General features: G+C 59.6%; 1 protein-coding gene across 5 annotated transcripts; it reads left to right on the top strand.

Annotated features, from left to right (window-relative positions):
- The first annotated feature begins 240 nt into the window (after window positions 1-240).
- Window positions 241-24614, top strand: SHC2 (SHC adaptor protein 2). Of its 5 annotated transcripts, none has more exons than XM_058537745.1 (13): window positions 241-706; window positions 7731-7801; window positions 9307-9367; window positions 9521-9640; window positions 11777-11830; window positions 11995-12046; window positions 12143-12269; window positions 13495-13648; window positions 14234-14291; window positions 16957-17100; window positions 19575-19885; window positions 22272-22405; window positions 23919-23981. In XM_058537745.1, exons 1-12 carry the CDS (start codon window positions 260-262, stop codon window positions 22398-22400), a joined length of 1728 nt encoding a protein of 575 aa, XP_058393728.1. In that variant the 5' UTR covers window positions 241-259; the 3' UTR covers window positions 22401-22405; window positions 23919-23981. The 5 variants fall into 5 exon arrangements, with proteins under 5 accessions (XP_058393728.1, XP_058393727.1, XP_058393726.1 ...); XM_058537744.1 differs by having other exon boundaries at window positions 14234-14297; XM_058537743.1 differs by lacking the exon at window positions 22272-22405 and having other exon boundaries at window positions 23919-24614.
- Window positions 24615-25410: the final 796 nt, after the last annotated feature.

Below are 25410 nucleotides of genomic sequence, written 5' to 3'. Positions count from 1 at the left end.
TGGAAACATCGCTCCCTCCCCGGCTGCCGGCTCCGTGTCAGCGCGCGCGCCCTCGGCGGGCCTCAGTTTCCCCAGGCGCCCCGCCAGGCGCCGGGACGCCGAGGGCCGGGGTCCCAGGGGCGCAGCCCCCCGCGGCTGCGCGCTGGCCCGGGCGGATGACATCACCGGGCCGGGGGCGGGGAGGCAGCGGGAGGGAGCGGGAGGGCCGCCTCCGCGCCAGGCGCAGCGCCCGGTCGGGCTCGGTCGGGCGGCCGCGGCCATGACGCAGGGTCCGGGCGGGCGCGCGCCCCCCGCGCCCCCCGAGCCCGAGGCGCCCACCACCTTCTGCGCGCTGCTGCCGCGCATGCCGCAGTGGAAGTTCGCGGCCCCCGCCGGCTTCCTGGGCCGCAGCCCGGCGGCGGCGCGGGCGGCGGGGGGCGCCGACCCCCAGCCCGAGCCGGCCGGCCCCGCGAGCGTCCCGGCGCTGGCGGCCGCCGTCCTGGGCGCCTGCGAGCCGCGCTGCGCCGCGCCCTGCCCGCTGCCGGCGCTCAGCCGCTGCCGGACCCCCGGGGCGCGCGGGCCGCGGGGCGCGCGGGGGGCGGCCGCGCCCCCAGACGCCGCCGCCGACGAGTGGATCCGCAAAGGCAGCTTCATCCACAAGCCGGCGCACGGCTGGCTCCACCCAGACGCCAGGGTCCTGGGGCCCGGGGTCTCCTACATCGTGCGGGTGAGTGCGCCGGCCGGGTCCCCCAGATCGCATCCTCCCCGGACCCCCAGCCTGGGGACTGGGCTTCCCTCCCCCACTTCTGTGCCTTGGACACCCGGGACCCGAGAGCCTGGTCTCTCCTCTCCATCCTTCCTCCTCTCCCCGCACCCGGGCCCCCATCTCCACCCGAACCCAGCGGAGGGGTCGGGGTTCCCACGGCGTCACGTGGGGAGGGGCGGGGAGAGGGCGGCAGGTGGGTGGGGGACGCGCATGCGCAGGTTAGGCGTCGCCCCGGTTCTGGATGGGCGGGAGTCTGGGGGCTGAACCCGCATTGAAAGCTCTTTGGCAGACGACAGAATCGGAACGTGCAGAGACCGTGGCCTGAGGTGGGGGCGCGGGGAGGGGCGTCCGGAACGGGGCCAGACCTCAGGATTCGGGATGCGACCGTCCGGGGACTTGGAATGTGGTGTAAAGAAACGGGTCTTCGGTTATCCCGGCTTTTTATTACGAACCTTTCAAACGCACAGAGAAGTTGGCGTGAACCCGCGTCCCCGCGCCTGCGCCTGTGAGCACGTTCCCTCTGCTCGGTACCTCTGTCCCTGCGTGTGGTTTCGGATGACGCTCGCCGTCAAGTCTTCCGAGGTGGGCGTCCTCCTTCGCCCGCAGCGCACTGTACATCCGAGAAAAGTGTCAGGGGTTCCGAGATGTCCTCCAGCCCCCTGCAGGATTCCCATCTCCTCAGTCGGCTATTGGGGACCAGGATGCGGGAAGTTTGTGTTTGCATCTGGTCAAGTCGTTGCCTCCTTTACAACAGACCCCACACCTCTTGTCCCCCTTCCCCAGGGACTCGGCTAGTAGTGTCCCCCCAAACTCACGTCCATGGGAACCTGTGAATGTGGCCATACTTGGAAACAGGGTCTTTGTAGGTGTAATCCAGTTAAGATGAGGCCGTCCTGGAGTAGGGTGGTAATGGTTGGTGGCCTTATAAGAAGAGGGGAATTTGGACACGGGCATGGGGTGACGGCCACGTAAAGAGGGAGACAGAGTGATGTTCTGCAAGCCAAGGATTGCCGGCCGCCAGAAGCTGGAAGAGACGAGAAGGACCCTCCCCTCGAGCTGTTGGCCGGAGCCCCCCAGCCAACACTTTGATTCTGGACGTCCAGCCAGCAGAACGGAGAGAATAAACTCCTGATCTTTCAAGCCGCCGTCTGTGTTGCTTTGTTTCGGGAGACTGACACCCTTGGTTAAGGTGACGTCTCTCCCTGGTGAGGGTCCCGTTTGTTTCCTTTACCATTTATAAGGATCTGTGGGGTGCACTGTTTTTTTTTGGTTGGACCTTTAAAATTGAGGGATGACGTAGGTGAGGCATGTAAGGAAGTCTCCAGTGCATGCGCCCCAGCGCAGCCTCGTCCGGCCCGAGCTGCCCAGTCCCCCGGCCGGCACCGCCCGCACCACCCGCCGTCCCAGCCCGGTCACCACCATCTGGTTTGTCTATTCTTGACCCTCAGCTGGGACGGAGACTCAGATTCTGCTCACATCCTCGTTCCTGACAAACTTTCACTAACTTCTTTTAGCAAAAAGCGAGGATTCTTGCCTGGGTGGATGCTTTTCATTTTGATAATTTTATGATTATTTTAATGGCTCTTAGGAAAACACGGTTGGGCATCAAACCCGGGGGTGATGGTAGCCATGTACAGTTTCCTTGTACAAACTTTAAAAAATTGAGATATCATTCAATACCACAAAATTTACCCATTTAAACTGTACAATTCAGAAGTTTTTAGTGCATTCACAGAGTTGTGAAACCCTCACCATGATCTAACTCCAGAACATTTCATTGCCCAAAAAAGCAACCCCGTCCCCATGAGCAGTCACTCCCCATCCCCCTCCCCAGCCCCTGACAACCACAAACTCACTTTCTGTCTGTGGATCTGCCTGTTCTGGACATTTCACGTCAATGGAATCACACGCCGTGTGTCCTTCTGTGTCTGGTTCTCTCACTGAGCGTTGTGTGTTCAGGGTCCATCCACGGTGTGGCTGTGTCAGGGCCTCACTCCTCTTCATGGCTGCGTCGTATTCCAGTGTGTGGATGGACACGTTGCATGGATCCATTCATCAGCTGATGGACGTCTGAGTCATTTCCTGCAGTCTCCTTTAAAAATAAGCACAGTTATGTTAAAAATGGAGTTTATTTAAAATAAAAGTATTAAGTAAATAATAGTCCGAGCCCTCTGGCACAACTTGGGAAGGTGGGCTGGAGTGGAGGAGAGCCTCCCTCACTGGGAGTGCGGCGTGCCAGGTGCTCACTCTCTATCCGCCCTGGCTCGCTGTGTGAGCTTGGCCCGGTCCCCTCCCCTCTCTGGGCCTCAGTTTCCCCACTTGTAAACTGATTCCTTCCCTGCAACATCCCAGGGTGGGCTCTGGGGTGCCTCAGTTTCTACATCTGCAGAGCGGAGGGTGGGTACAAAGCCGCCTGGGTCTCCCCTGACCTTCTCTCGTAGTTTCCTGTGGCCACTGTCACAAATGACCATGAACTGGGGGCTTACCAACAGAAGTTATTCTCTCCGGGTCCTGGAGGCTGGAAGTCCGACATGGAGGTGTCAATGGCTGGTTCCCCCTGAGGCTCTGGGAGAACGTTCCAGGCTTTCTCAGCCCTCGGCTGGTGGCTGCATGTCCCTCTGCTCTTCTCTTATCAGGACCGGTCTTATAAGGGCCCATCCTGATCTCGTCTCGGGGTGTCCATCTCGTCTGCAGAGATTCCCTTTCCAAATAAGGCCCCGTTCGCAGGTTCTGGGGCCGAGGACGTGGACGGACCCTTTTGGGGGCTGCTGTTTAACCCACGACAGTGTTTGGAGAGTTTGTGATTCTGGGTCGGAGGTCATCTGGCTGGTCCAAGGCTGATTTGACCTTTGACCTTCTTTTTTCTGCCCTTCTATTTAAAAATAAAAAGTCCATTTCTGGTCACCATTCACAATTTGGGGGGTTTCACACAGAAGCCCCAGATTTCTGGTCCTTTGGATACAATCGGGTGGTCTGGCAACATCGGCCCCTCTGGCCGTGGAGTATGGGGTTGGCCGCAGCCCCCACCGCATCCTGTACTGTGGTAGTGAGACTCCGGGCCCGAGGGTATGGGTTCAAATTCTGCCTCTGCCGCCTACAAGCTCCGAGTTACAGCAGGTTCCCTAACCTCCCGGGTCTGTTTCCTGAGAGGTGACAGTTGTTGCTGTGGCCTGGGGTTTGGGGGGCGGGTTAAGAGGTCACATCTGGAGAGGCTTGGAGCAGGGCGTGGCGTGTGGCGTGTTAGTGACTGACCAGTGTCTCCCTAACTGGACCACTCAGCCGCTGTCCACCTGCCCCGCCTGGGCCTGTGGGCTCCGAGTTTGCTGTCGCTGTTCTCAGCCCTGCAGGGTGGTGACACCCCACCGCCTCCTCTCGTGTGGACCCCTGCCTCTCCCGTGCCTCCCATCAGGGCCCACGCTTCATCCAGGGAGGGGCTCACGGGAGGATTTCCCACATGACGAGAGTGGGCTGTGCATTGATTAGGGTGAGTCGGGGGCAGGCACGTGACTTAGACCCCCTCACCCCGGGCCCATCGACACCCACCCCACAGACGCACGCTCTGCTGGAGGGAAGATACCGTTGAGCAGCCAGCGCCCATCACCGCTGTCTACTCAGAGGGAGAACCACTCCTGGGGGCAGGGACCACAGCTAATGCCCTGTGAGGTCCCACGTGTCTAACATGTGCCTAGCATGTAGTCCATGCTGGTCCGTCTGTCCATCCATCCACCTGTCCATCCATCTATCTGTCCATCCATCCATCCATCTACCTGCTCATCCATCCGTCCATCCATCCATCCATCCATCCATCCATCCATCCATCCATCCACCCACCCATCCATCCACCCATCCATCCATCCATCCATCCACCTATCCATCCATCCACCCATCCATCCATCCATCCATCCACCCATCCATCCACCCATCCATCCATCCACCCATCCATCCATCCATCCATCCACCTATCCATCCATCCACCTGTCCATCCATCCACCTGTCCATCCATCCATCTATCCATGTGTCTATCCATCCATCCACCTGTCCATCCATCCACCTGTCCATCCATCCATCTATCTATGTGTCCATCCAGCTATCCATCTGTCCATCCGTCCATCCATCCACCTATCCATCCATCCACCCATCCATCCATCCATCCATCCACCCATCCATCCATCCATCCATCCATCCACCCATCCATCCATCCATCCATCCATCCATCCACCTATCCATCCATCCACCTGTCCATCCATCCACCTGTCCATCCATCCATCTATCCATGTGTCTATCCATCCATCCAACTGTCCATCCATCCATCCATCCATCTATCCATCCATCCATCTGTCTATCCATCCACCTGTCCATCCATCCATCTATCCATGTGTCTATCCATCCATCCACCTGTCCATCCATCCATCTATCTATGTGTCTATCCAGCTATCCATCTGTCCATCCGTCCATCCATCCACCTGTCCATCTGTCTATCCATTCACCTATCCATCCACCCATCCGTCCATCCATCCATCCGCCCGTCTATCCATCATCCATGTGTTCATCCATCCAACTGTCCATCCATTCATCCATCTGTCTGTCCATCCATCCATCTGTGCTTCCATATATCCACCCATCCATCCATCCATCCGCCCATCCTTCATCCATCTATCCATCTCTCTATCCGTCTATCATCCATCCATTCATCATCCATCCATCCAACCAAAAAAAGGTGAGATGAATCAGTTCACTCCTCTGCTTAAAACTCCCCCGTGGCTCCCCAACTCGCTCAGAATGAAACCCCACCCCTCGTCACAGCCCCGGGTCCTGCAACCTCTGCCTCCTGGCCTCCGTCCTCTCATCTCTCTCTGCTCCGGTCTCTCCGGAGACCATGGTCTCTCCGAGCTTCTTCCACCTCTGGGCTTGTTCTTGTGTTTGGATCTTCGTCTGACTTGCTCCTTCTCTTCCCAAGTCACTGTCTCAGTCAGGTTTTGCTGTGGAACAAACAACCCCACCATCTAGTGCATGAAAACAATGAACATTTTTTGTTTCCTGTGGTTCTGTGGGTTGGCTGGGGCTGAGCGGTGTCCTCGTCCACGTGGCGACGGGCCCCATGTCAGCTGGGGTGATAGGGACGGGCCCCGTGTCTCATCGTCAGGCAGGCTGGCCCAGCAGGTCGCAGGGTCCTGAGGGCGGCAAGGGAGGGAGCCCCGGAGCACAAGTGCCCTTTAGGCCTCTGCTTGTGTCACCTCTGCTGACCCAAACAAGTCACGTGGCCGAGAGCCCGGACGGGGGAGGGGCAACCTGTGGCCATTAGACAGTTGGCCAACGGCGTCCTGTCCCTCTCCCCAGAAGCAGCGCCCTGTCCTGCCAGAACCATTCCTCCACACACATGCACACGTGCAAACACGCCTGTGCACACACACGCTCCTCTGTGACCTCATCTGCACGAACGGTGACTCCGCGCCTCCGTTCTGCGCCTCACTCTGCTGCTTAGCGCCGTATCTCGAAGATAATTTCACACCAATACATAAAACATTTCTCGTTTCTTTTTACAACCGCACACTCTTCCATCCCGAGTACCGTGATTTGTTTAGATTTTGTGAAAATACGGGACGCCCGGTTAAACGTAAAGTTGCAGTGAACACAGGTAATTTTCAGTGTAAGGATGTCCCGTGCGTGCCTGAGGGGAGACCGAGGGACTCAGGACTCGCGGAGGAGAGGAGGAGGGCCGGTGTCGGAACCAGCCTGGACGCAGGGCGTCCCGGGGCCGCTCGAGGGGCCGCTCGAGGGGCAGCTCGGGGGGCAGAGGGAATCAGCAGGCATTGGGACTGTCTCTGAGGGGCTGGAGGCCGCCTGTTCCCCAGCCCAGCCCAGCGGAGAAGGGTGGGGTATGCCCCCCCACAGAGTAACTTGCACACACGTCGATGGCCCACGGCTGGTGGTCTGTGGGGTAGAGTCCTAAAAATGGAATTTCAAGGTCACCGCATGCGTGCATTTATCATTTTTTAAAAATTGAACTAAATTCACATAACAAAATGAACCATGAATCCTTTTCAAGTGTAGAATTCAGTGCCATTTAGTGCATGCACAAGGTCGTGCAACCATCAACACTATCTAATTCCAGAACATTCCATCGCCCTGGTAGGAAACCCCGTCCCCATCAGCAGTCACGCCTATCCCCCTCCCCAGCCCCTGACACCCACGGATCCACTCTCTGTCTCCGCGGATTTGCCTGTTCTGGACGTTTCATCTAAATGGGATCGTAGGAGAGATGCTGTCACGTGGCCCCCCGTCCACGTGGCCCCGTCACCCTCCCAGAGGCACGGACGCCGTGATGGGGGGACCCTCGAGGCCGTCGTCTGGTCCTCGCTCCCCCTCCTTGGCGGCGGCTGAAGCCACTGGGAGCTCTGCTGGCTGTTTCGCCTCCTCTGTCTCCCGGAGACTCTGAATTACTTTCCGTGGAAACGGTGGTCTAGGCCAGAGTCGGCGCACTTTTCCTTAAAGGGTCAGAGGGTCAATGCTCTGGGCTCCGTGGGCCAGAGGGTCTCGTCCGTCTGCTTGCAGGCCCTGTGCTGGGCTCTGGGGATGCGGGAGTGAGCAAGACCGCCACCATCCCACTCCTGGGCTCACGTTCTCGAGGAACAGAAAGAGAGAGTCAACAGCAGACCGTTCAACCAACAGCCTGGAGGAAACAACCAGCTTCTGTGGAACAACTTACAGGCGGGGCAGGTGGCTCCGGGGAGGGGACGTGGTGCCTTGAGATGAGGAAGGAACCAGTCCGCAAATAGTTGGGGGAAGGGACAGCAGGTGCAAAGGCCCTGGGGCAACAAGGCCAGCCGTCATCGAGGACGGAGGAAAGGGCTAGAACCCAGTGGGTGCAGGAGAGGAGAGTGGAGAGCTGGCTGGGGGATGGACCGGATTCGACCGCCAGTCCCCGGCTGGGCTCTACTGGGCTGCGCGCGGGCCACCTGCTCACGCCTGTCCTCTCTCCCCTCAGTACATGGGCTGCATCGAAGTCCTCCGCTCCATGCGCTCCCTGGACTTCAACACTCGCACCCAGGTCACCAGGTGAGCCTCTGTGGCTGGGCTGCTGGGGGCCTCGGGACGGGCAGCTGGGGCTCGGCTCGGCGAGCGGCAGCAGCATCTGGGAATGACACACGTCCCCCCTCGCAGGGTGTGCGGTTTCCATGGGGGTGTTGGGAGACGCCCTGGCACCTCGGGGGATGGGTGGGTGCTGGCTCGTTCCTGACGTGAGTCGGGTCAGGGCTGGGGGGCTGGGGGCCCGTCCAGGGTGGGAACCGCATCTCTGTCGCCCTTGATGTTTTCAATGCAGAGAAGGTACGCCGCTCTCCTGATGCTCTGAGCCGCCTGGAACGGAGTCACGGAGTCAGGAGACAAGCAGGGCTCAGGCAGGAGGGACCAGCATCTTTTCTCGCATATGGAAATGCATTAAAAAAACTCTTGTTTTATATTCATATATCAAATTATATATATTCATATATCAAATTCATATATCATATTATAATTCATATATCAAACAATTCACCCACTGAAAGTGCACAATTCAATGGTTTTTGGTATCTTCACAGAGTTATGCAAACACCTCTCTCTAGTTCCAGAACATTCCATCACCCATAAAGGAAGCCCCGTTCCCATCAGCAGTCACTCCCACCCCTCCCCAGCCCCTGAAAACCACAAACCCACGTTCTGTCTGTGGATGCGCCTGTTCTGGACATTTCACATCAATGGGATCACACACCGTGTGTCCTTCTGTGTCTGATTCTCTCACTGAGCGTCGTGTGTTCAAGGTCCATCCACGGTGTGGCTGTGTCAGGGCCTCACTCCTCTTCATGGCCGAGTAATATTCCATCTTGTGGGTGGACACGTGTGGATCCATCATCAGTTGATGGACATTTGGGTGTTTCCACCTTTTGACAGTTACTGTGAATCGTGCTGCCGTGAACACGCGTGTGCAGGTTTTGTGTGGATGTGTGTTTTCATTTTTCTTGGGTGTGTGCCGGCAGTGGACGGCTGGGCTGTGTGGTGACTCTGTTAACCTTTCGAGGACCTGCTGGGCCCTTTCCACAGCGGCTGCACCATTTTACCTTCCCGCCCGCTGGGTGTGAGGGTCTAGTTTCTCCTTTTGGCACCAGCATCTTTGAGAGCCTGTTGTTTGACCTTCTGACCTTCAGGATCCTGTAACAGTCCTGGCCGCTCCCGGGGGATTAGCAGTTCTGCAGGGGTCTCTCCCATGTTCTCTGGGGGTCATTTCCTGCCGCCGCCTGGGGGAGCTCAGAGCAGAGGTCGACCTCTCCTGCCACCAATGGGAATCTTGACCGGCCTGTGGCCACACAGAACTTGGGGTCCAGACTCAGGGGGAGAGGGCTGAGGGTGGGGTACCTGCCGGATGCAAACGGGGTGGGGGCCGGGTGCCCGAGGAGCCCCATTCATGCCTCCCCCTCTCTCCAGGCAGCCCAGCATCCCTCCCTCCCTCATCCCCTCCTTGCTCTGAGCTCCCGCCCCCCAGCCCCTCCCCTCCGAGCTCTCTAAGCCCCTCCGCCCTCCCCCCACAGGGAAGCCATCAACAGGCTCCACGAGGTGGTGCCCGGCGTCCGGGGCTCCTGGAAGAAGAAGGTGGGTAAGGGGCTCGTGGTCCCCGAGTGGGGCTGGTGGGCGCGGCTGGAGCCTGTGGGGGGGCGCTCTGGCCGTCCTCAGACCCTGCCCCGGGCGGAGCCCCTCTGCAGCCCCAGCCAGCAGGCCCCCACTGCCCTCTGCCCGCCCCCCCAGGCACCCAACAAGGCGCTGGCCTCCATTCTGGGCAAGAGCAACCTTCGCTTCGCCGGCATGAGCATCGCCGTCAGCATCTCTATCGACGGGCTCAACCTCTCCGTGCCTGCCACGCGCCAGGTGAGTGCTGCCCCAGCTCCCCAGACCCCTCGCAGGGCAGCGTCTGTGAGGCCTGGAGGGATGGTGGGTGCAGGGCTGCCTGTGACCTGTGGGTACTGGTGTGAACGTGTTCACCTGGAGACCTGCTGGGGCCCCGCCTGGAGCCAGCAGAGGACGGATGCAGCCCCACAGCTGTCATGACTGGGGGCGCTCCTGGCATCGAGTGGGTGGGGGCCAGGGACGCTGCTCAGCACCCCACAGTGCCCAGGACGGCCTCCCACAGAGAATGACCCGGCCCCAATGTCAGCAGTGCCGAGGGGGAGAGACCCTGGCTTGGAATCTTCTGGTGGAAACAAGCAATCAAAATATAATTGCGGAAATGAGGGAATGATTACAAATTCTGAGAAGCATTGTGAGGCCAGGCAGGGGTTGTTGTGAGCATGCACAGGGCACTGTGACCTAGCAGGGGCGTCATGGAGGGCTTCCTGGAGGCGGTGATGCCGGCGCTGAGTGAGGAGGCGAGGAGAGGGTGTCCCTGGCAGAGGTCAGCTTTTGGGAGGACGGAGCTGGAGAGGTTAGTGAGGATCACGGTGAGGAGCTGGGATTTGTCCAGAGGGCACTGCGATCTTGGGGAGTTTGAGGCAAGGAAGTGCTGTGATGTGTGGTCTGGTATGAGCTTGGCTGCTGTGGGCGCACACAGGAGGGGAGCTGAAAAAGCCAGGGCCCTGGGGAGGAGGGCGTGGACCGGCCCTGGGGAAGAAGCTGTGTGTGGGGCAGCTGCCAGCACGGTCAGCCCCTCCCCATCTCCACAGTGACTCTGCCTGCAGACCAGGACACAGGGGCTGAGAGGGGAGTGACGTGCCCACCGGCTGGGTCCTCCGTGGGGTGGGGTCTAGCAAGGGGGGAGCCCTGAGGATCCCTGTGGGCGAGACTGGCTGGGTGATCTGTGGGGGACCCAGGGAGGTGCCTGGTGCTTTGACTGAGCCCTGCCTGGCCCCATCGCTGCTGGTCACTGGGTCGTGGAGGGATGTGAGCACTCAGGAATGCGATGAGCGGCAGCCATTGGATGCAAATGAGTATGCAAACGAGGGAATGGATGTAAGTGAGCATGCGAATTAGCACGCAAATGAGCACATGGATGTAAGCGAGCATGCAAATGAGGGAATGGCTGTGAGTGACTATGCAAATGAGTATACAAATAAGCACATAGATGCAGTGAACAGGCAAATGTGGGAATGGAAGAGATTATGCAAATGAGTATGCAAATGAGCACATGGATGTAAGTGAGCATGCAAATGAGGGAATGGGTGAGTATGCAAATGAGTGCATGGGTGTAGTGAACAGGCAAATGAGGGAATGGATGTGAGTATGCAAATGAGCATGCAAATGAGTGCATGGATGTAGGTGAGCATGCAAACGAGCATGCAGGTGATGCTGATGGGGTGATAGCGCAGAGTCAGGAGCCTGCAGTGGGTCCTGCTCGTGTCCCCTCAGCACCTCCAGGGCTGCATAAGGTGTGTGTGTGTGTGAGTGTGTGTGAGTGTGCGAGTGCCAGCCTGGGCATCTGTGTGGGAGGCTGTGAGGGCGAGTCTGTGATGTGTCGGGGTGTGAAGGTGGGCTTGAGTGCGTCTGAGTGGTTGTGTCTGGACATGATGACGTTCGAGCATCTGTGTGTGGGAGAGTGTGTGCCGGCAAATGAAGTGTGTCTGTGAGTGTGCTTGTGGTGTGGTTTGTGTGAGGATTGTGTGTGTCTCCGTGTGTTAGTGTGTGTCTATGCGTCTCCGTGTCAGAGGTACGTCTGTGTGTCCGTGTGTATCTGTGTGTGTCCGTGTATATCTGTGTGTTGGGACGTGTCAGCGTGTCCGTGTCTGGGCTCCGCTGTGTGAACGTGAGAGGGTGTCCACCAGTGAGGGGCAGGTGTGTCCGTTCACATATGTGGCTGTGTGGCTGTGGCCCCTGCATCCCGCCCTGGCTGGGGGGCTCCTGTCCCGCTGGAGTCTCGGTCATCTCTGCCCAGTCAAGGGGGCGTCTTCATTCCCACACCCCTGCCTTTCCCGGTCCCCTCCCGTGGCCCCGGTCCAGCGACTCACCTGAGCCCCAGGGCCCCTGACCCTGGAACCACGGCCCCCGTGACTGCGTGTGTCTCTCTCCGGCCAGATCATCGCCAACCACCACATGCAGTCCATCTCCTTTGCGTCGGGCGGCGACACGGTAAGGCCCCGGACGGGGGAGGTGGACTTCTGGCCTCTCTGTCCCCTGCAGCCTGGAGACCCTCCACCCAGACCCTCGCTGGAGGCGGGCGGCCGGGCATCCTGGCTGGGGTGGTCCAGGCAGGTCCAGCTGACCCTCCCACCCATCATCCCCTGTGTCCGCAGGACATGACGGACTATGTGGCCTACGTCGCTAAGGACCCCATCAACCAGAGAGGTGAGGCCCAGTGGGGTCGGGTGGGGCCCTGTAGGCCGAGGTTTGTCAGCCGGCTGAGGCCACGCTGCCGCCTTGTCACAAAACCGCCGTCCGCAGCCTGCCACATCCTGGAGTGCTGCGAGGGCCTCGCCCAGAGCGTCATCAGCACCGTGGGCCAAGCCTTCGAGCTGCGCTTCAAGCAGTATGTGCACAGCCCGCCCAAGGTGGTCGTCCCCCCGGAAAGGTACCAGGCCCGCCTCCTCCCGTCCCCGGGGACCCCGGTCGGGGCAGCTCCCAGCTCTCCCCTCCTCCCCCTGGCCTGTCCCTCCTCCTTCTGGGCTCCTCCGTGGGAACACGGCTCAGCCACCGGGACCCCCCTTCCTCGTCTGTCAAACCGGGATCAGAACAGCCCCCTCCCCGGCTGAGACAGGGATTCAGGGAGCGGCTGCCGTCATTACCGCCGTCCTCAGTCAGACGGGGGCGGCCGACACCTCCGCACGGGGCCAGCCGGTCAGTGTTCTTGGCTCTGCGGGCCAGACCGCCTGTCTCAGCCATCGTAGTGAGAAGGCAGCTGGGGAGACACGTCACAGGATGGACTGGCCGTCTGCCAGCAAAACTTTATTTATAGACACGAAAACTTGAATTTCACGTAACTTGCACGTGTCGCCAAACATTGCTCTTTGATGTTTTCTTAACCGTTTGAAAGTGTAGAAGCCGTTCTTAGCTCCCGGGCTGCACGGATACAGGCGGCGGCCGATTCGCCGACCCCCTCGTCGCCAACTTAAAGATCTTAATAGAAGTTCGTTAGAACAGATAACAAGTAAATGAGTTTCGAGAAACTCAAATATGCACGTGATGAGAGACAGGAGCGGTGGGCACAAGTACACACCCCCACGTGGGCCTCCTCCCCACCACCCTCCCCACTGGCACGCCTCCACGGTCTTGCACATGGGTTGGCACGCCTGTGTGCATCACACACGCGCTGGCTTCCCCCTCCCGTAGCTGGGCGCCCGGAGCTGCCCCGTCCTCTCGGGCTGCATGGCCCCCCTCCGGTGCCGCATGTAACCTGCTGTCCCTCCCGACTGGGGGGCACACGGGACTCCCCGTGTTGCTCTGAGGAACCACGCCCGCCTGATTGAGCTCCCATGGGATGGATTTCCACGGGGCCAGAGGGCGAGGGCGTTTTCAATGCCGAGGGTGTTGCCACCTAACCCGGCTCTGGTGCAAGCCTGGGGTTGCGCCCCGGCTGCCTGGCCGGCCGGAGGTGGGCAGGAAGGAGTGGGGACCGCTCATCTGAGGACATGCCGTAGTTTAGCCCAGCTCGTGGTTGGGGGGTCAGAGACCCTGGGGCCTGGCTCGTCCCACCCGCCGGGAAGCTCAGACGCCAGGCCTTGGTGGCCCCGGGAGCCCCGTTCTTTCTGCCCCCGCGCTGGGCCCGGCCTGGGCTCCTGCCTGCTGTCTGTCCGCAGGCTGACCGGGCCGGAGGAGTCGGCCTGGGGGGACGAGGAGGAGACGGAGCACAATTACTACAACAGCATCCCTGGGAAGGAGCCGCCCCTGGGCGGGCTGGTGGACTCCAGGCTCGCCCTGACGCAGCCCTGCGCCCTCGGGGCCGTCGGCCAGGTCAGCCTCTGCGGACTCGGGGGAGCAACGGCCAGGAGGGTCCCTCACGCCCCACCCGTCCCTCTCCCCTTCCCCAAGCTGCACAGAGCCGCTCGGCCTTAGACACTTCAGACTTGATTCCTGCCCTCAGACATCGTGTAACAATCACACCAGCAATTTAATGAGGGCCGTGAAAGGGCTTCCGAGGAAGGTTACCCGAACGTTCAACTAGAGACTGACTTTGTCTGTGGTTGGGAGGCCTTCCCGGAGGAAGCAGCGTTGGGCTGGGCCCTGACGGGTGAATAGGAGTTGCTCAGGCGAGCAGTGCAGGGAAGGGTGTCTGGGTGGAGGGAACAGCATGTGCCAGGCGGCAGGAGGGTGCAGACCGCCTTCCGGAGGGAGAGGGCAGATGAGGAGCAGGGGGTGGGCCCGTGGGCAGTTTGAGAGTTGGGGGGGCAGGGGAAGAGTTTAGGTGGCTCAGAGCCGAGCTTCCCCTCTGACTGACGTCTCCAGCCATTTAGGAGGGTCGGGGCGGGAAGATCGGGGGCGCTCGGCTCAAAATTGGGGTTCGCGCATCACAGGAGGACCCCTCGCTCTCTTTTTCAGGGAGCATCTCCTGCTCGAAGAGACGCCCGTGGCCTGCAGTGGGACCTGGGCCCCTCAGGTACGGGTAGGATGCCCTCGGGGCCACGGGGGCGCCCCAGCTGCTCCCGCCGGAGGCCTGGGTCCCCCACTGCCTCCCCCTCACGGTTCCGGGACTGTGTTCACTCCCAAGCTCTTATGAGGTTGGCCTGCCTCAGTTTCTATTTTTTTCTGTACAGATGAGTTTCATTGCATTTTGGGGCAGATCCTGCGTTCACATGGTTCAAACACACACCAAAAAGCACTCCCTGAAAAGTCACTCTCTCGTCCCTGCCCCAACCTGCTTTAGCCACCTCCCTGTCGGGTCGGTAGTTAGGAGCGTCCATTATTTTTCCAGAATTTTCCATGTATAGTCAAGCCAATTCAGGTTATATCACTGTCCGTGTTTTTACAGATGGGGGTTCCCGTGTACGTGCCCGCCTTGCTTTCTTTGCCCCAGGAGCTCTTTCCATATCAGTGCCCGCCAGACACCCTCCCTCGTTTTCATCACTGCATAATACTCCATCACACGAGGGACCGTCTTTTATTCTGCCCGCCCCGCACTCACAGACACCGGGCAGTTCCCAGGCGTTTGCTGTGACGACAGGGGTGCGACGCTTGTCATTCAGCCGTGGTCAAGGATTTCAACAGGGTCCATCCCCAGGAGGGCGGCTGCTCCAGCCATTTTGACAGAAATCACAAAATCACCCTCTTGATTTAAATTCACACCTGGTGCTGCGAGCTTTTATTTTAAGAAAATGATTAAGTTTTCAGCCCACGAGCATTTCATCCTGTTAAACAAAATTAAAAATGACAGAGAAGGCTCGAATGCCCTTGGCCCCGGCTCCCAGGCTGGGAGCTCACCCCCCAGCACCTCTGCGTCTGCTTTCAGACTTTATAGGGAGAGGCCCCCAAAGGAACGACGACCCTCGGGCCTGCCACGGTCACCCTCGGTCACTCCAGGGTCCTTGCTACGTCCGTGCGGTCTTTTGAACAGCTGCGTGCTGCTCCCCGGACCCCTCTCCATGGGCATTAGGCTCTTTCAGCTCCCCGTTTAGACACACAGCGGCCGACGTCCCTTAGGCCCACCCGTGTGTTCCTCCCGCGTATGCTGAGCTGTGGCACTGCTGGTACCGGGGTGCAGACCTCAGTCACGTTCCTGGAGGCTGCCAGACGGCTCGCCGACATGGCCGTGCCAGCTGGTTCGCCCACCAGCTCTGCCGTGTACTCACAGCCTTGCTCACATCTGTGGGGGCCTTTTTTTAGATCTTCCCAAATAATCTGGGCATTTTACTGCCAACCATCAGAACCGCCACTGGCTCCTAGAGCCTGTGGTTAAAGAACACTCATGTCGTCGGACGCCCACCCACCAGGCGCCAAGCTGTAATCAGGCCCTGGTCTACTGTTTCTCGGGGACTAGGGCTGCTCACCCCTGACTGCCAGCCTTTCACCAGCATTTCCTACCCCTGAGCCTCTGCACATGCTGTGATTGCTTGTCATGCCTTTCTCAGTTCTCTGGCCAAGAACTCCTACCAATACGTCAATGCCCCAGCTCCAATGTCCAGGAATCTCTCTCACTCTGGATTCCTGCAACCTGGGTTTCTTCCCTCTCACCCAGACCTGACTGTAAGAGGCTGGGAAAATCTGAGCCTCTTTTGGGCAGACTAGGAAGCCTCTGCCCCCATCACCACCCAGGGCTAGCACAGCGTGAGCAGTTGTATTGAATCATAGCTTTTGCCAGACACTGTTCTGAGGTTTTAATTCTCACCTCTGCTTATGAAGAAGACCCTCCTGTTCTCCCCGTCTGACGGAGGAGGAGACCGAGACCGAGGCGCAGAGGTTACTAACTTGCCCCCGCCCACCTCCGGCGGAGCTGGCACGAAAGCTCAGGTGTCCAGGAGGATTAACCATATAATTGCCCTAAAATAGAGACTGCAAACTGCAGGCCCTCGGGCTGCATCTGGCTACGTGGGGTATTAAGAGATTGTCATTTCCCTGCCAAGGATTAAAAATGGAGACGTTTAGAAATGAATAGATAGTTCTGAGAAGATAGAGGCATGCCCTTCGAACCTGGGAGAAGATGCCCCACCTTGCTCAAAATTAGAGAAATGGGAGTTACTGTCCCCCAGGACGCCATTTGTGCCCTTCTAGGTCAGCAAAAACCAAGAAGTCTGATAATACACTGGGGGGAGGCCAGGGGCCCCGGGCAGGGCCCAGCAGAGCCGGGTGAGTGAGTGGACCCAGCCAGGACGTCCTCCAAGGATACCTTTCAATGTGGCTTTTGAACCATGTAAATGCTTTACACATTCAGAACGAGATTCAAAAGAGAAAAGAAAGCGAATCCTAAAATAGAACGCAAACAAGCAGATGACCTATGCATCATGTTGATAACGTAATTACAGGGAGAGCAGAGTTTATTGTTATTATCTTTTAAATGTGGAGATTGAACGTAAACATCGGATTTCTGGCTTCTTTGGAAGCTGGGCCGCCTTCCTGCCTGGGTGGGTGGCTGCCCCCTCCCCAGGCGTGGACCTCGGTGCCCCCCAGCCGCTGGGTGGGCATTTATGGGGTTTTTCACTCCCATAAATGGTGTGGCACAAAAAGGCATGTGGCTTCCTTCCTGGAGGGAGACAGATGCGCGGGGGAGGGGGCTCCCGGGGGGGTCTTGCCTGCTCCCATCTGACCCTCCACCCCTCCTGCCCTCCCAGCCCCGCCCGGAGACGGCTACGTGCAAGCAGACGCCCGGGGCCCCCAAGACTACGAGGACCACCTGTACGTCAACACACAGGGTCTGGACGCCCCGGAGCCCCTGCAGCCCGAGGACAGCCCCAAGAAAGACTTGTTCGACATGCGTATGTGGGGGCAAGCCAGCCCGGGGAGGGGGGGCACGACTGGGCCACCTGTGGTCCAGGGGGGCAGCCCAGCTTTCTCCCCTGGGGACTTTCTGAGTGGGCGGGGGTGGGGACATCTGTTTCCTATGGGACTCCCTAGTCTGATGGGGTGGCTCACCTGTCTTTTGAGGGTAACCCAGCTTCCTCTCCAGGGGAGTCCCCAGTCTGACAGGAGAGGCCTAGTTCATACCTTGAAAGAGTGGGCGGTGTGATGGGGGAGGCTCAGGCTGTTGGGGGAGGCCTTCCGCAATCCCTGCCTCTGGGTCTCCCCAGTCTGGTGAGGGCGTTGAAGCTTCCTCCTCCTGTGACTCCCTGGTCTGAGGGAGGAGGCTCCAACCTCTTCTGTGGGAATCCCAGCCTAAGAGGGGGCACCATCTGCTCTCTGGGGGACCCCCAGGCTGATGAGGGAGGCCGAATCCACATGTTGATGGAGCCCCTTCCTTCCCGCCCTGGGGGAAGCCCCAGCCTGGGGACGGCTCGGTTAGAGGGAGAAGGCTTGTGTCCAAATGCTCTCATCTCCCACCACATCGGTTCCGCCCTCTCCCACGGGCACTGTGGGGCCCGGGCGGGGGCGTCGCCCTCCCTCGGGACGCCTCCCTAGTTGGAGAGCCCCCAGAACCTCCCCAGCCAGCTGCACGTCGCTTCCTTCACAAAGTCTGCAAAGCTCCCTCCCCTGCCACCTGACAGCTGGATTTCTTGTCACAGCGATAAGGACAGGAGCTGGTATCTGCTGGGCGCCTACTGTGCGCAGGGCACTGGGCGACGAGCCCGGCCCCACGGCTCACAGTCCCCAGGTGGGAGCGGAGGGGCTCCAGGTGCGGGCGCCTTCCGAGACAGGCTGTCCCCCGGGGCACCAGTCGGCCCAGCCACCCGGGTGAAGAAGCAGACGCTCCCTGCAGGCTCCCCTTAAATAGCCTGGGGTTGCCTCTGATTCGCCCACTCTGGGTCATGTACTCACCCCCCAGCCAATCACCGGCCAGGAGGGTGAGCTTAATATGCTGATTGGCCAGGCTCGGTCACGTGTCCTGGGCGCTGGAGGCTGGCTGGGCCTCACCCCGGCCACTGGAGGAGTCAGGGAGGAGGGGTCCCAAGGGACCAGAAGTGGGGACCAAAGCATAGATGCACCGGAGGAGGGGTCAGGGCTGAGCTGTGCCACCTCACATCCCCACTTTACAACCAGGGCACTGAGGCTCAGAGGGGGCCAGTGGATTGTCCAGTGTCACACTGGTGCCTGTTGGGGGCCTTAGCAAACCTCTGCAAACCAGCAGAAGCTTTTCTGTGAAAGTCTGGGGAAGGAGGGGGTGCCTGCTGCCCCGTGCCCCCGAGATGGAGTGTTGTATGGGGGGTGTGGCCAGTGTGGTCAGACAGGATAACGGAACACCAGGCACAAACAGTGGGCAGGACGCCAATGTAACAAGACACGAAAAAGAAATACTGTCCACATTGGGGAGAGAGAAATGCTGCCGTTCTCTGCACACACAGTGCTTGGAAACCCAGCAGAGAACGGTCAATAAGGGCCAGAGCCAATGAGGCTGGGAAGACGTGACCGGGTACAAGGTTGGTACCACACAGTGCACACACAGCACACACACAGCACACAGGACGTACACCCAGCACACACACAGTATATATCCAGCTCACACCCAGTGCACACACCACACACTGAGTTCACACACAGCACTCAGTGCACACACAGCAACTCAGCACACTCAGTGCACACATAGTGCACTTAGTGCACACTCAGAGCACACACAGCACATTCAGAGCACGCACAGCACACTCAGTGCACAGGACACTCAGCCCACACTCAGCGCATACTCAACGCACACACAGCACACTCAGCACACACACTACACTTAGTGCACACACAGCAACTCAGCCCACACTCAGTGCACACACTGCACAGTGCACACATAGCACACTCAGTGCACACACCACACACTCAGCCTACACTCAGCGCACACACAGCACACTCAGCACACACACTGCACACTCAGAGCACACATAGCACACTCGGTGCACACACCACACACTCAGCCCACACACAGCACCACTCAGCACACTCAGTGCACACTCAGCCCACACACTGCACACAGCACACACACAGCACACTCAGCACACTCAGCCCACACTCAGCGCACACACTGCACACTCAGCCCACACTCAGCGCACACACAGCACACTCAGTGCACACTCAGCCCACACTCAATGCACACACAGCACACTCAGTGCACACTGCACACTCAGCACACACAGCACAGTTGGCGCACAGCCAAGGACGCACTGGGGCGGGCTCTCTGCAAGGTCTGCTGCACAGCGGGTGGTCCGTCAGTGCTGCCCAGTCCCCCAGGGGGGGTTTTTCCTCCCAGCCCAGCCCCCCCTTCCCAGCAGGAGGCAGCTGCCGGCCCCTGCCTCCCACCGCGTCCTCCCCGCAGGACCCTTTGAGGACGCCCTGAAGCTGCACGAGTGCTCCGTGGCGGCGGGCGCGGCGGCAGCCCCCCTCCCCGTGGAGGACCAGTGGCCCAGCCCGCCGACCCGCCGGGCGCCCATCGCCCCCACGGAGGAGCAGCTGCGGCAGGAGCCCTGGTACCACGGCCAGATGAGCCGGCGGGCGGCCGAGAAGCTGCTGCGAGCCGACGGGGACTTCCTCGTGCGCGACAGCGTCACCAACCCCGGGCAGTACGTCCTCACCGGCATGCACGCGGGGCAGCCCAAGCACCTGCTGCTGGTGGACCCCGAGGGCGTGGTAAGGTGGGCGCGGGGGCGGTGGATGGTGCCGGGAGGGGCAGGGAGGGCGTGGGGAGGGGCTGGAGGCGGGGCGGAGAGCCTGTGGGGAGGGGGCGGGTAGGGGCGGGGCCGAGAGAGGTGGGGGCGGGCCTGATGGGGCGGGGCTTGGACCAAAGAGGGCGTGGCCAAGGAGGGCGAGGAGAGGGCTGGGCGGGGCCGAGAGGGGTGGGGGCGGGCCTGATGGGGCGGGGCTTGGACCAAAGAGGGCGTGGCCAAGGAGGGCGAGGAGAGGGCGGGGCGGGGCCGAGAGGGGTGGGGGCGGGCCTGATGGGGCGGGGCTTGGACCAAAGAGGGCGTGGCCAAGGAGGGCGAGGCGGGCGGGGCGGGGGCGGGGCGGGGAGAGGGCGGGGCGGGGCCGAGAGGGGTGGGTGCGGGCCTGATGGGGCGGGGCTTGGATCGAAGAGGGCGTGGCCCGGGGGCGTGGCCAAAGAGGGCGAGGCGGGGCCGGGAGGGGAGGGGGCGAGGCAGGGCGGGGAGAGGCGAGGCGGGGAGGGGCGGGGAGGCGCCCAGGGCCTAGGGCGCCCACCGTCTTAGCGTCCTTTAGGTTTAAGGAAGTATTTTCTGGGTTACAAAGCCCTTTATGTTTACAGATTCTATTCCCGTTTACCAGGTACTCTAGAATTACAAAGTACTTTCCAGTTGAAGAAGAATTTTAGGGTTTACAAAGGATTTCTCAGTCTATAAAGCATTTTGGGAGTTACAAAACCTTTTCCAATTTCAAGGCCTTTCATGCTTTCATACAAAGTGCCCTATTTCATCAGTTGTAAGATGCACTTCCCCCCCTACATTCTGTCACTGCTAAAGCATCTTACAAGGAGTGATATCTTGGAGTGATAAATACGGTATTTTGGGTTTCTGATGTATTTTAGGGCTCACAAAGCACGTTTCAGTTTACGAGTTGTGGGGGCGAGTTACTGAATTGCTTCAAGCCTCTGGGCCACAGCTTTCTTGCCTCTCATTTTGACATCTCTGAAGTCTGGATTTTTTTTAACCATAATTGCGTCTTTGAACTGCATCACTGTTTAATGGGGATTTTTTTTTTGTCTCCTTGTGGTGCATAAAATAGTGATGCATCTTACAGTTGCTGTAGAATACCAAATCTCATCAAATACTTGGTGAAAATGCAGGCACCCAGGTCCCATCCCCAGTGCCGTGGAAATAGAGGGTTTGCCATCAGGCCCAGGAATGTGCATTTTAAGCCTCCTCCCCGGGTGGTGTGTCTATTGAGCCCAGCAGCGTCCAGGAGCATCTGCAGACAGCGTTGCATCCGGTTCCGCTCACAGTGGTGCCGAGGGTTTCTCATTCTAAGACACACGTGGCTTTTGGATCTGGTGATTCTGATTTCCGGACCTGTGTGTCCAAGATTCCAGGGGTGTATTCATCTCCTAAGGCTGCCCCACCAAATGACCACAAACTGGGCAGCCTAAAGCAACAGATGTATTCTCTCCCAGTTCTGAGGCCAGGGGTCTGAGTGGAGGGTGTCTCAGGGCTGCTTCCTTGTGAGGCCGTGAGGGAGGGTGTGTTCCATCTCTCCTGGCTTCTCGTGGCTGCCACGATCCTTGCTGATCCTTGCTGTTCTCCCGGCTTGTTGCCGCATCGCTCCAGTCGCGGCCTCTGCCTTCTCGCGGTGTCCTCCTTGTGTCTCTGCGTCCACGTTTACTCTTGTTACACAGACAGTCATTGGATTTGGGGCCACTTAGGTAACCCAGGATGAGCTCATCTCAAGACCCTTCCCTTAAACGTGTCTGCAGGGGCTGGCCTGGTGGCGCAAGCGGTTAAGTGCCTGTGCTCCGCTGCAGTGGCCCGGGGTTCGCTGGTTCGGATCCCGGGTGCACACCGACGCACTGCTTGTCAAGCCATGCTGTGGTGGCGTCCCATATAAAGTGGAGGAAGATGGGCACGGATGTTAACCCAGGGCCAGTCTTCCCCAGCAAAAAAAGCGAGGATTGGCAGATGTTAGCACAGGGCTGATCTCCTCACATACACAAAAAAAAAACCCACGTCTGCAAAGACACTTTTTCCAAACAGGTCCCATTCGCAGGTTCCAGTGGTTAAGACGTAGACATCATTTGGGGGCCACGATTCAAACCCCTGTAGGAAGTGTGGCCCCAGGATCCTAGTGGTTTTGGAGCCTGTGTCCATACATGGTTCTGGAATCCTGAGGCTGGTTCTGGAGTTGGGGTCCTGGCAGGCTCTGATCCGGTGGTTCTAGACGTGAGCGTGCGTGGGAGCCACCGTAGGACTGGTGAGAACGCCGAACCCGCCTCAGAGGTCTGGGGCTGGCCCGAGTGACTGCCTCTCTGACCGGCCCCCGTGGTGCTGATGCGGAGCCTCTGGTCCCGCAGGTGCGGACGAAGGACGTGCTGTTCGAGAGCATCAGCCACCTGATCGACTACCACCTGCAGAACGGGCAGCCCATCGTGGCCGCCGAGAGCGAGCTGCACCTGCGCGGCGTGGTCAAGCGGGAGCCCTGAGCCAGGTGTGCGGTCGGCCCGCGGCTCCCGGCGTCTGCCCTGTCGCCGGGATTTTTTCTCATTTTAAAAATTGGGAAGGAATTCACATACCACACAACTCACCCATTTAGACGGTACAACTCAGTGTCTTTTAGCATCTTTACAGAGTTGTGCAACCATCGCCCATCTAATTCCGGAACATTCCAGCACCCCAAAAGCAACCCCGTCCCCATCAGCAGTCACTCCCCATCCCCTCCCCAGCCCCTGACAACCACAAACCCACGTTCTGTCTGGGGATGTCCCTGTTCTGGACATTTCACATCAATGGACTCACACACTGTGTGTCCTTCCGTGTCTGGTTCTCTCACTGAGCATCGTGTGTTCAAGGTCCGTCCACGGTGTGGCTGTGTCAGGGCCTCACTCCTCTTCACGGCTGCGTCATATTCCAGTGTGTGGGTGGACACGTCGTGTGTATCCATTCACCTGTTGATAGGCATTTGGGTGTTCCTACTTTCTGGCCGTTATGGACGATGCCGCTGTGAATGATGCCGCTGTGAACGTGTGTGTGCAGGTTTTGTGCCGATGTGTGTTTTCGTTGCCCTTGGGGTGTAACTGCTGAGTTGTTATGGTAACTCTGTGACTGACTGCTGGTAAAAATCTCCTGGAGGAGGGGCCGGCGGGGCCTGGCCCGGGGGTCCTGGTGCTGAGATGGACAAGTGCCCCTTTCACTTTGGGTGACGGGAGCCACGGGAGGGTTTTGTGGGGGGGTAGGCAGCTCTGGGCGACTCCAGGACGTCTCTGGTGAGGGGGGGGCTGTGGGGTGAGGATGCGTCTGAACTGGGTGCAGAGGGGTGGGGGGGGGCAGAGCAGACTTTGAGGGGAGGAACAGGACCTGGATACGGTGAAGCCAGGAGCTGGGGAGGAGGGGCTGCAGGGGAAGGGGCTGTGGAATTTCCCCAGGGGCTGAGCCAGAGGAGCTTCTGGGCCTGGCTGGGCTGCTCTCCGGTCCCCATGACAACGGTCTCCTTCCTGTCTCCTCCCCGACTCGCCCGGCCTCCTCCCTGCCCCCAGCCAGGCCTCACGAAGGCAGAGAAGGGGTTCCCAATCTGGGGAACGGCTTCGGGGGTGGGGGCGGTCCCACGGAACACCCAGATGACCCGCAGCGCTGTGGCGCTGTGGGTACCGCCTGCTCCCCTCCTGTCCCCAGAGGGATTTCTGAACCGAGAAATAATAGCGACGGCAGTAATGATAGCTGCCAACGCAGCTGTGTCCAGGCCCCGTGCCTTCCCCTCCCTGAATCTTCACTGACCCCCACGCAGTTCTGAGACAGGCACTGTTATTAGCATTCTTGTTTTGCAGAAGAAGAAACAGCACAGAGAAGTTCGGGGCACGACCCTAGGTCACACAGCAAGAACTGGGACTCGAACCCAGGCCCCTGGGCCTGAGGCCCCTCACTGTAGCTGAGGTTCCGAGCCTGGGACCCAGGGGTCTGGTTGCTGTCTCAGCTGACCCCTGACCTCTCCTTTGCTTTCTCCCCAGGTGATGGTTCTCAGCCCTGGCTTGTGTCCAGCGCCCCAGACGCCCCTGTCGTGGCCTTGTGGGCTCCTCAGCCTTTCTCTGGACCCTGGTCAGGCCGGAATGCCGCTGTCTCTCCTTCCTCCGCGTGGGCTTCTGGAATCTTCCTCCTCCAGCCGGCCCTGGCTGGGCTGGGTCAACCAGGCCAGGAGACGGGGCCCAGGACCCCTTTCTCCGAGCCCCCTGCTTGCCTCTGCCCTCCGCCTGGAGCGGGGGTGTACATACCAAAGACAGGGCCTCTTCTTGCCTTTAAAGAAAATGTATCGAAAAGCAGCGCTGGCCGAGGTCCCCGATGGGCCAGCAGGCCCCGTCCCTTCCTGGCTGGACTTCAGCGTCTCTCCCTGGAATGGGGGGTAGGGGGTTCCCCATTCTCTGGTGGACATGGATTCCTGTCCTGCCCGGGCTCAGTTTTTCCACCTGAAAAATTGGTGCACAGTTGTCTTTTTGGGGGAGAATTGAGGTGGTTTGCGTCCTCAGGCCGGGGTACGTGCTGATTGGAAGTGAGGGGCGACCTCGGGGCACCCCTGGGATGAGGGGGGCATCCAGGCAACTCCAAGACAACTGACACATGTCAGGGGGTGGTGAGGCCCCCGCCCTCCCGGCTGTCAGCCTGGACCGGACATTTGGAATCTGTTTGTAATTAAATCTGGGAATGACCGAGAGGAGCGTGAGCCCCCTGCACACAAGGGCCCCCCGGGCTGGGGCGCCGGGTCAGTCTCCGCGGGAAAGCCGAGGGCGCCCAGGTTTGGCCTCCCCGGGGCTGGAGGAGGCGGGGACGAGGGCGGGAGATGGAGACGAGGAGCTGGGCCTGTGGGTGCGTCCACGCTCTCCCGAGTCCCCCCGTCTCTCAGGCACCCCCGTTTCTATCCCGAGAGAAAGCACACCCCGACTTCTCTATGAAACACCGTAGTTTATCTCCAAATGCCGCAAAACTCTTAAGACTCTCCGATGTATCTGGCAAGAAGCCTCTTGTTTTCTTCTCCAAACTGCTCCTGACTTACCCCAAATATGGCCGACTTCTTTCTGCCCCGTTTTCTCCAGACGTCGCCCTCAAAGCCCCTACTTGTCCCCGATGCCCGACTTCTCCTCCAGACCTTCCCCCACGTGACCTCTGAGACCCGCCCTCCCAGAGGGACCCCCGTGTCTCCCCAGGACCCTCCTCCAACTCCTCCCACAAGCATGGAGGCATCTCTCCCTCCATGGGGGGCCTCTGAGGGCCCCCACCCCTCCCCGCACCCCTGCCCCAGGGTCTGGATCTCTGAGTCTGGATCTCTCTGCGGTCAGCAGGCCCCACTCCATGCCCTGGGGGGCCCGAGAAGTGTGGGGAATAAAAGCCACTCAGGTCTGCCCGTAATGAGGGATGAAGCTGTCAAAGGTACACCCGGGAGGGGACTTGGATGCCGTGTCTCTTACTTCAGAGACGTGGAGACTGAGACACCAGGCCATCCATCCATCC

The sequence above is a fragment of the Diceros bicornis genome, unplaced genomic scaffold (assembly GCF_020826845.1).
Source record: "Diceros bicornis minor isolate mBicDic1 unplaced genomic scaffold, mDicBic1.mat.cur scaffold_67_ctg1, whole genome shotgun sequence".
NCBI lineage: Eukaryota > Metazoa > Chordata > Mammalia > Perissodactyla > Rhinocerotidae > Diceros > Diceros bicornis.
Note: the sequence above shows the minus strand (reverse complement) of the source record. Positions and strands in the feature narration are given on the sequence as shown.

Excerpts from the sequence above, each read along its gene's own strand:
- SHC2 (XM_058537742.1), top strand. The coding sequence starts at position 260 with ATGACGCAGGGTCCGGGCGGGCGCGCGCCCCCCGCGCCCCCCGAGCCC. Across the intron at positions 9,368-9,520 it reads GGGGCTCCTGGAAGAAGAAG|GCACCCAACAAGGCGCTGGC; the intron begins GTGGGTAAGGGG and ends CCGCCCCCCCAG. Across the intron at positions 17,101-19,574 it reads GAAAGACTTGTTCGACATGC|GACCCTTTGAGGACGCCCTG; the intron begins GTATGTGGGGGC and ends TCCTCCCCGCAG.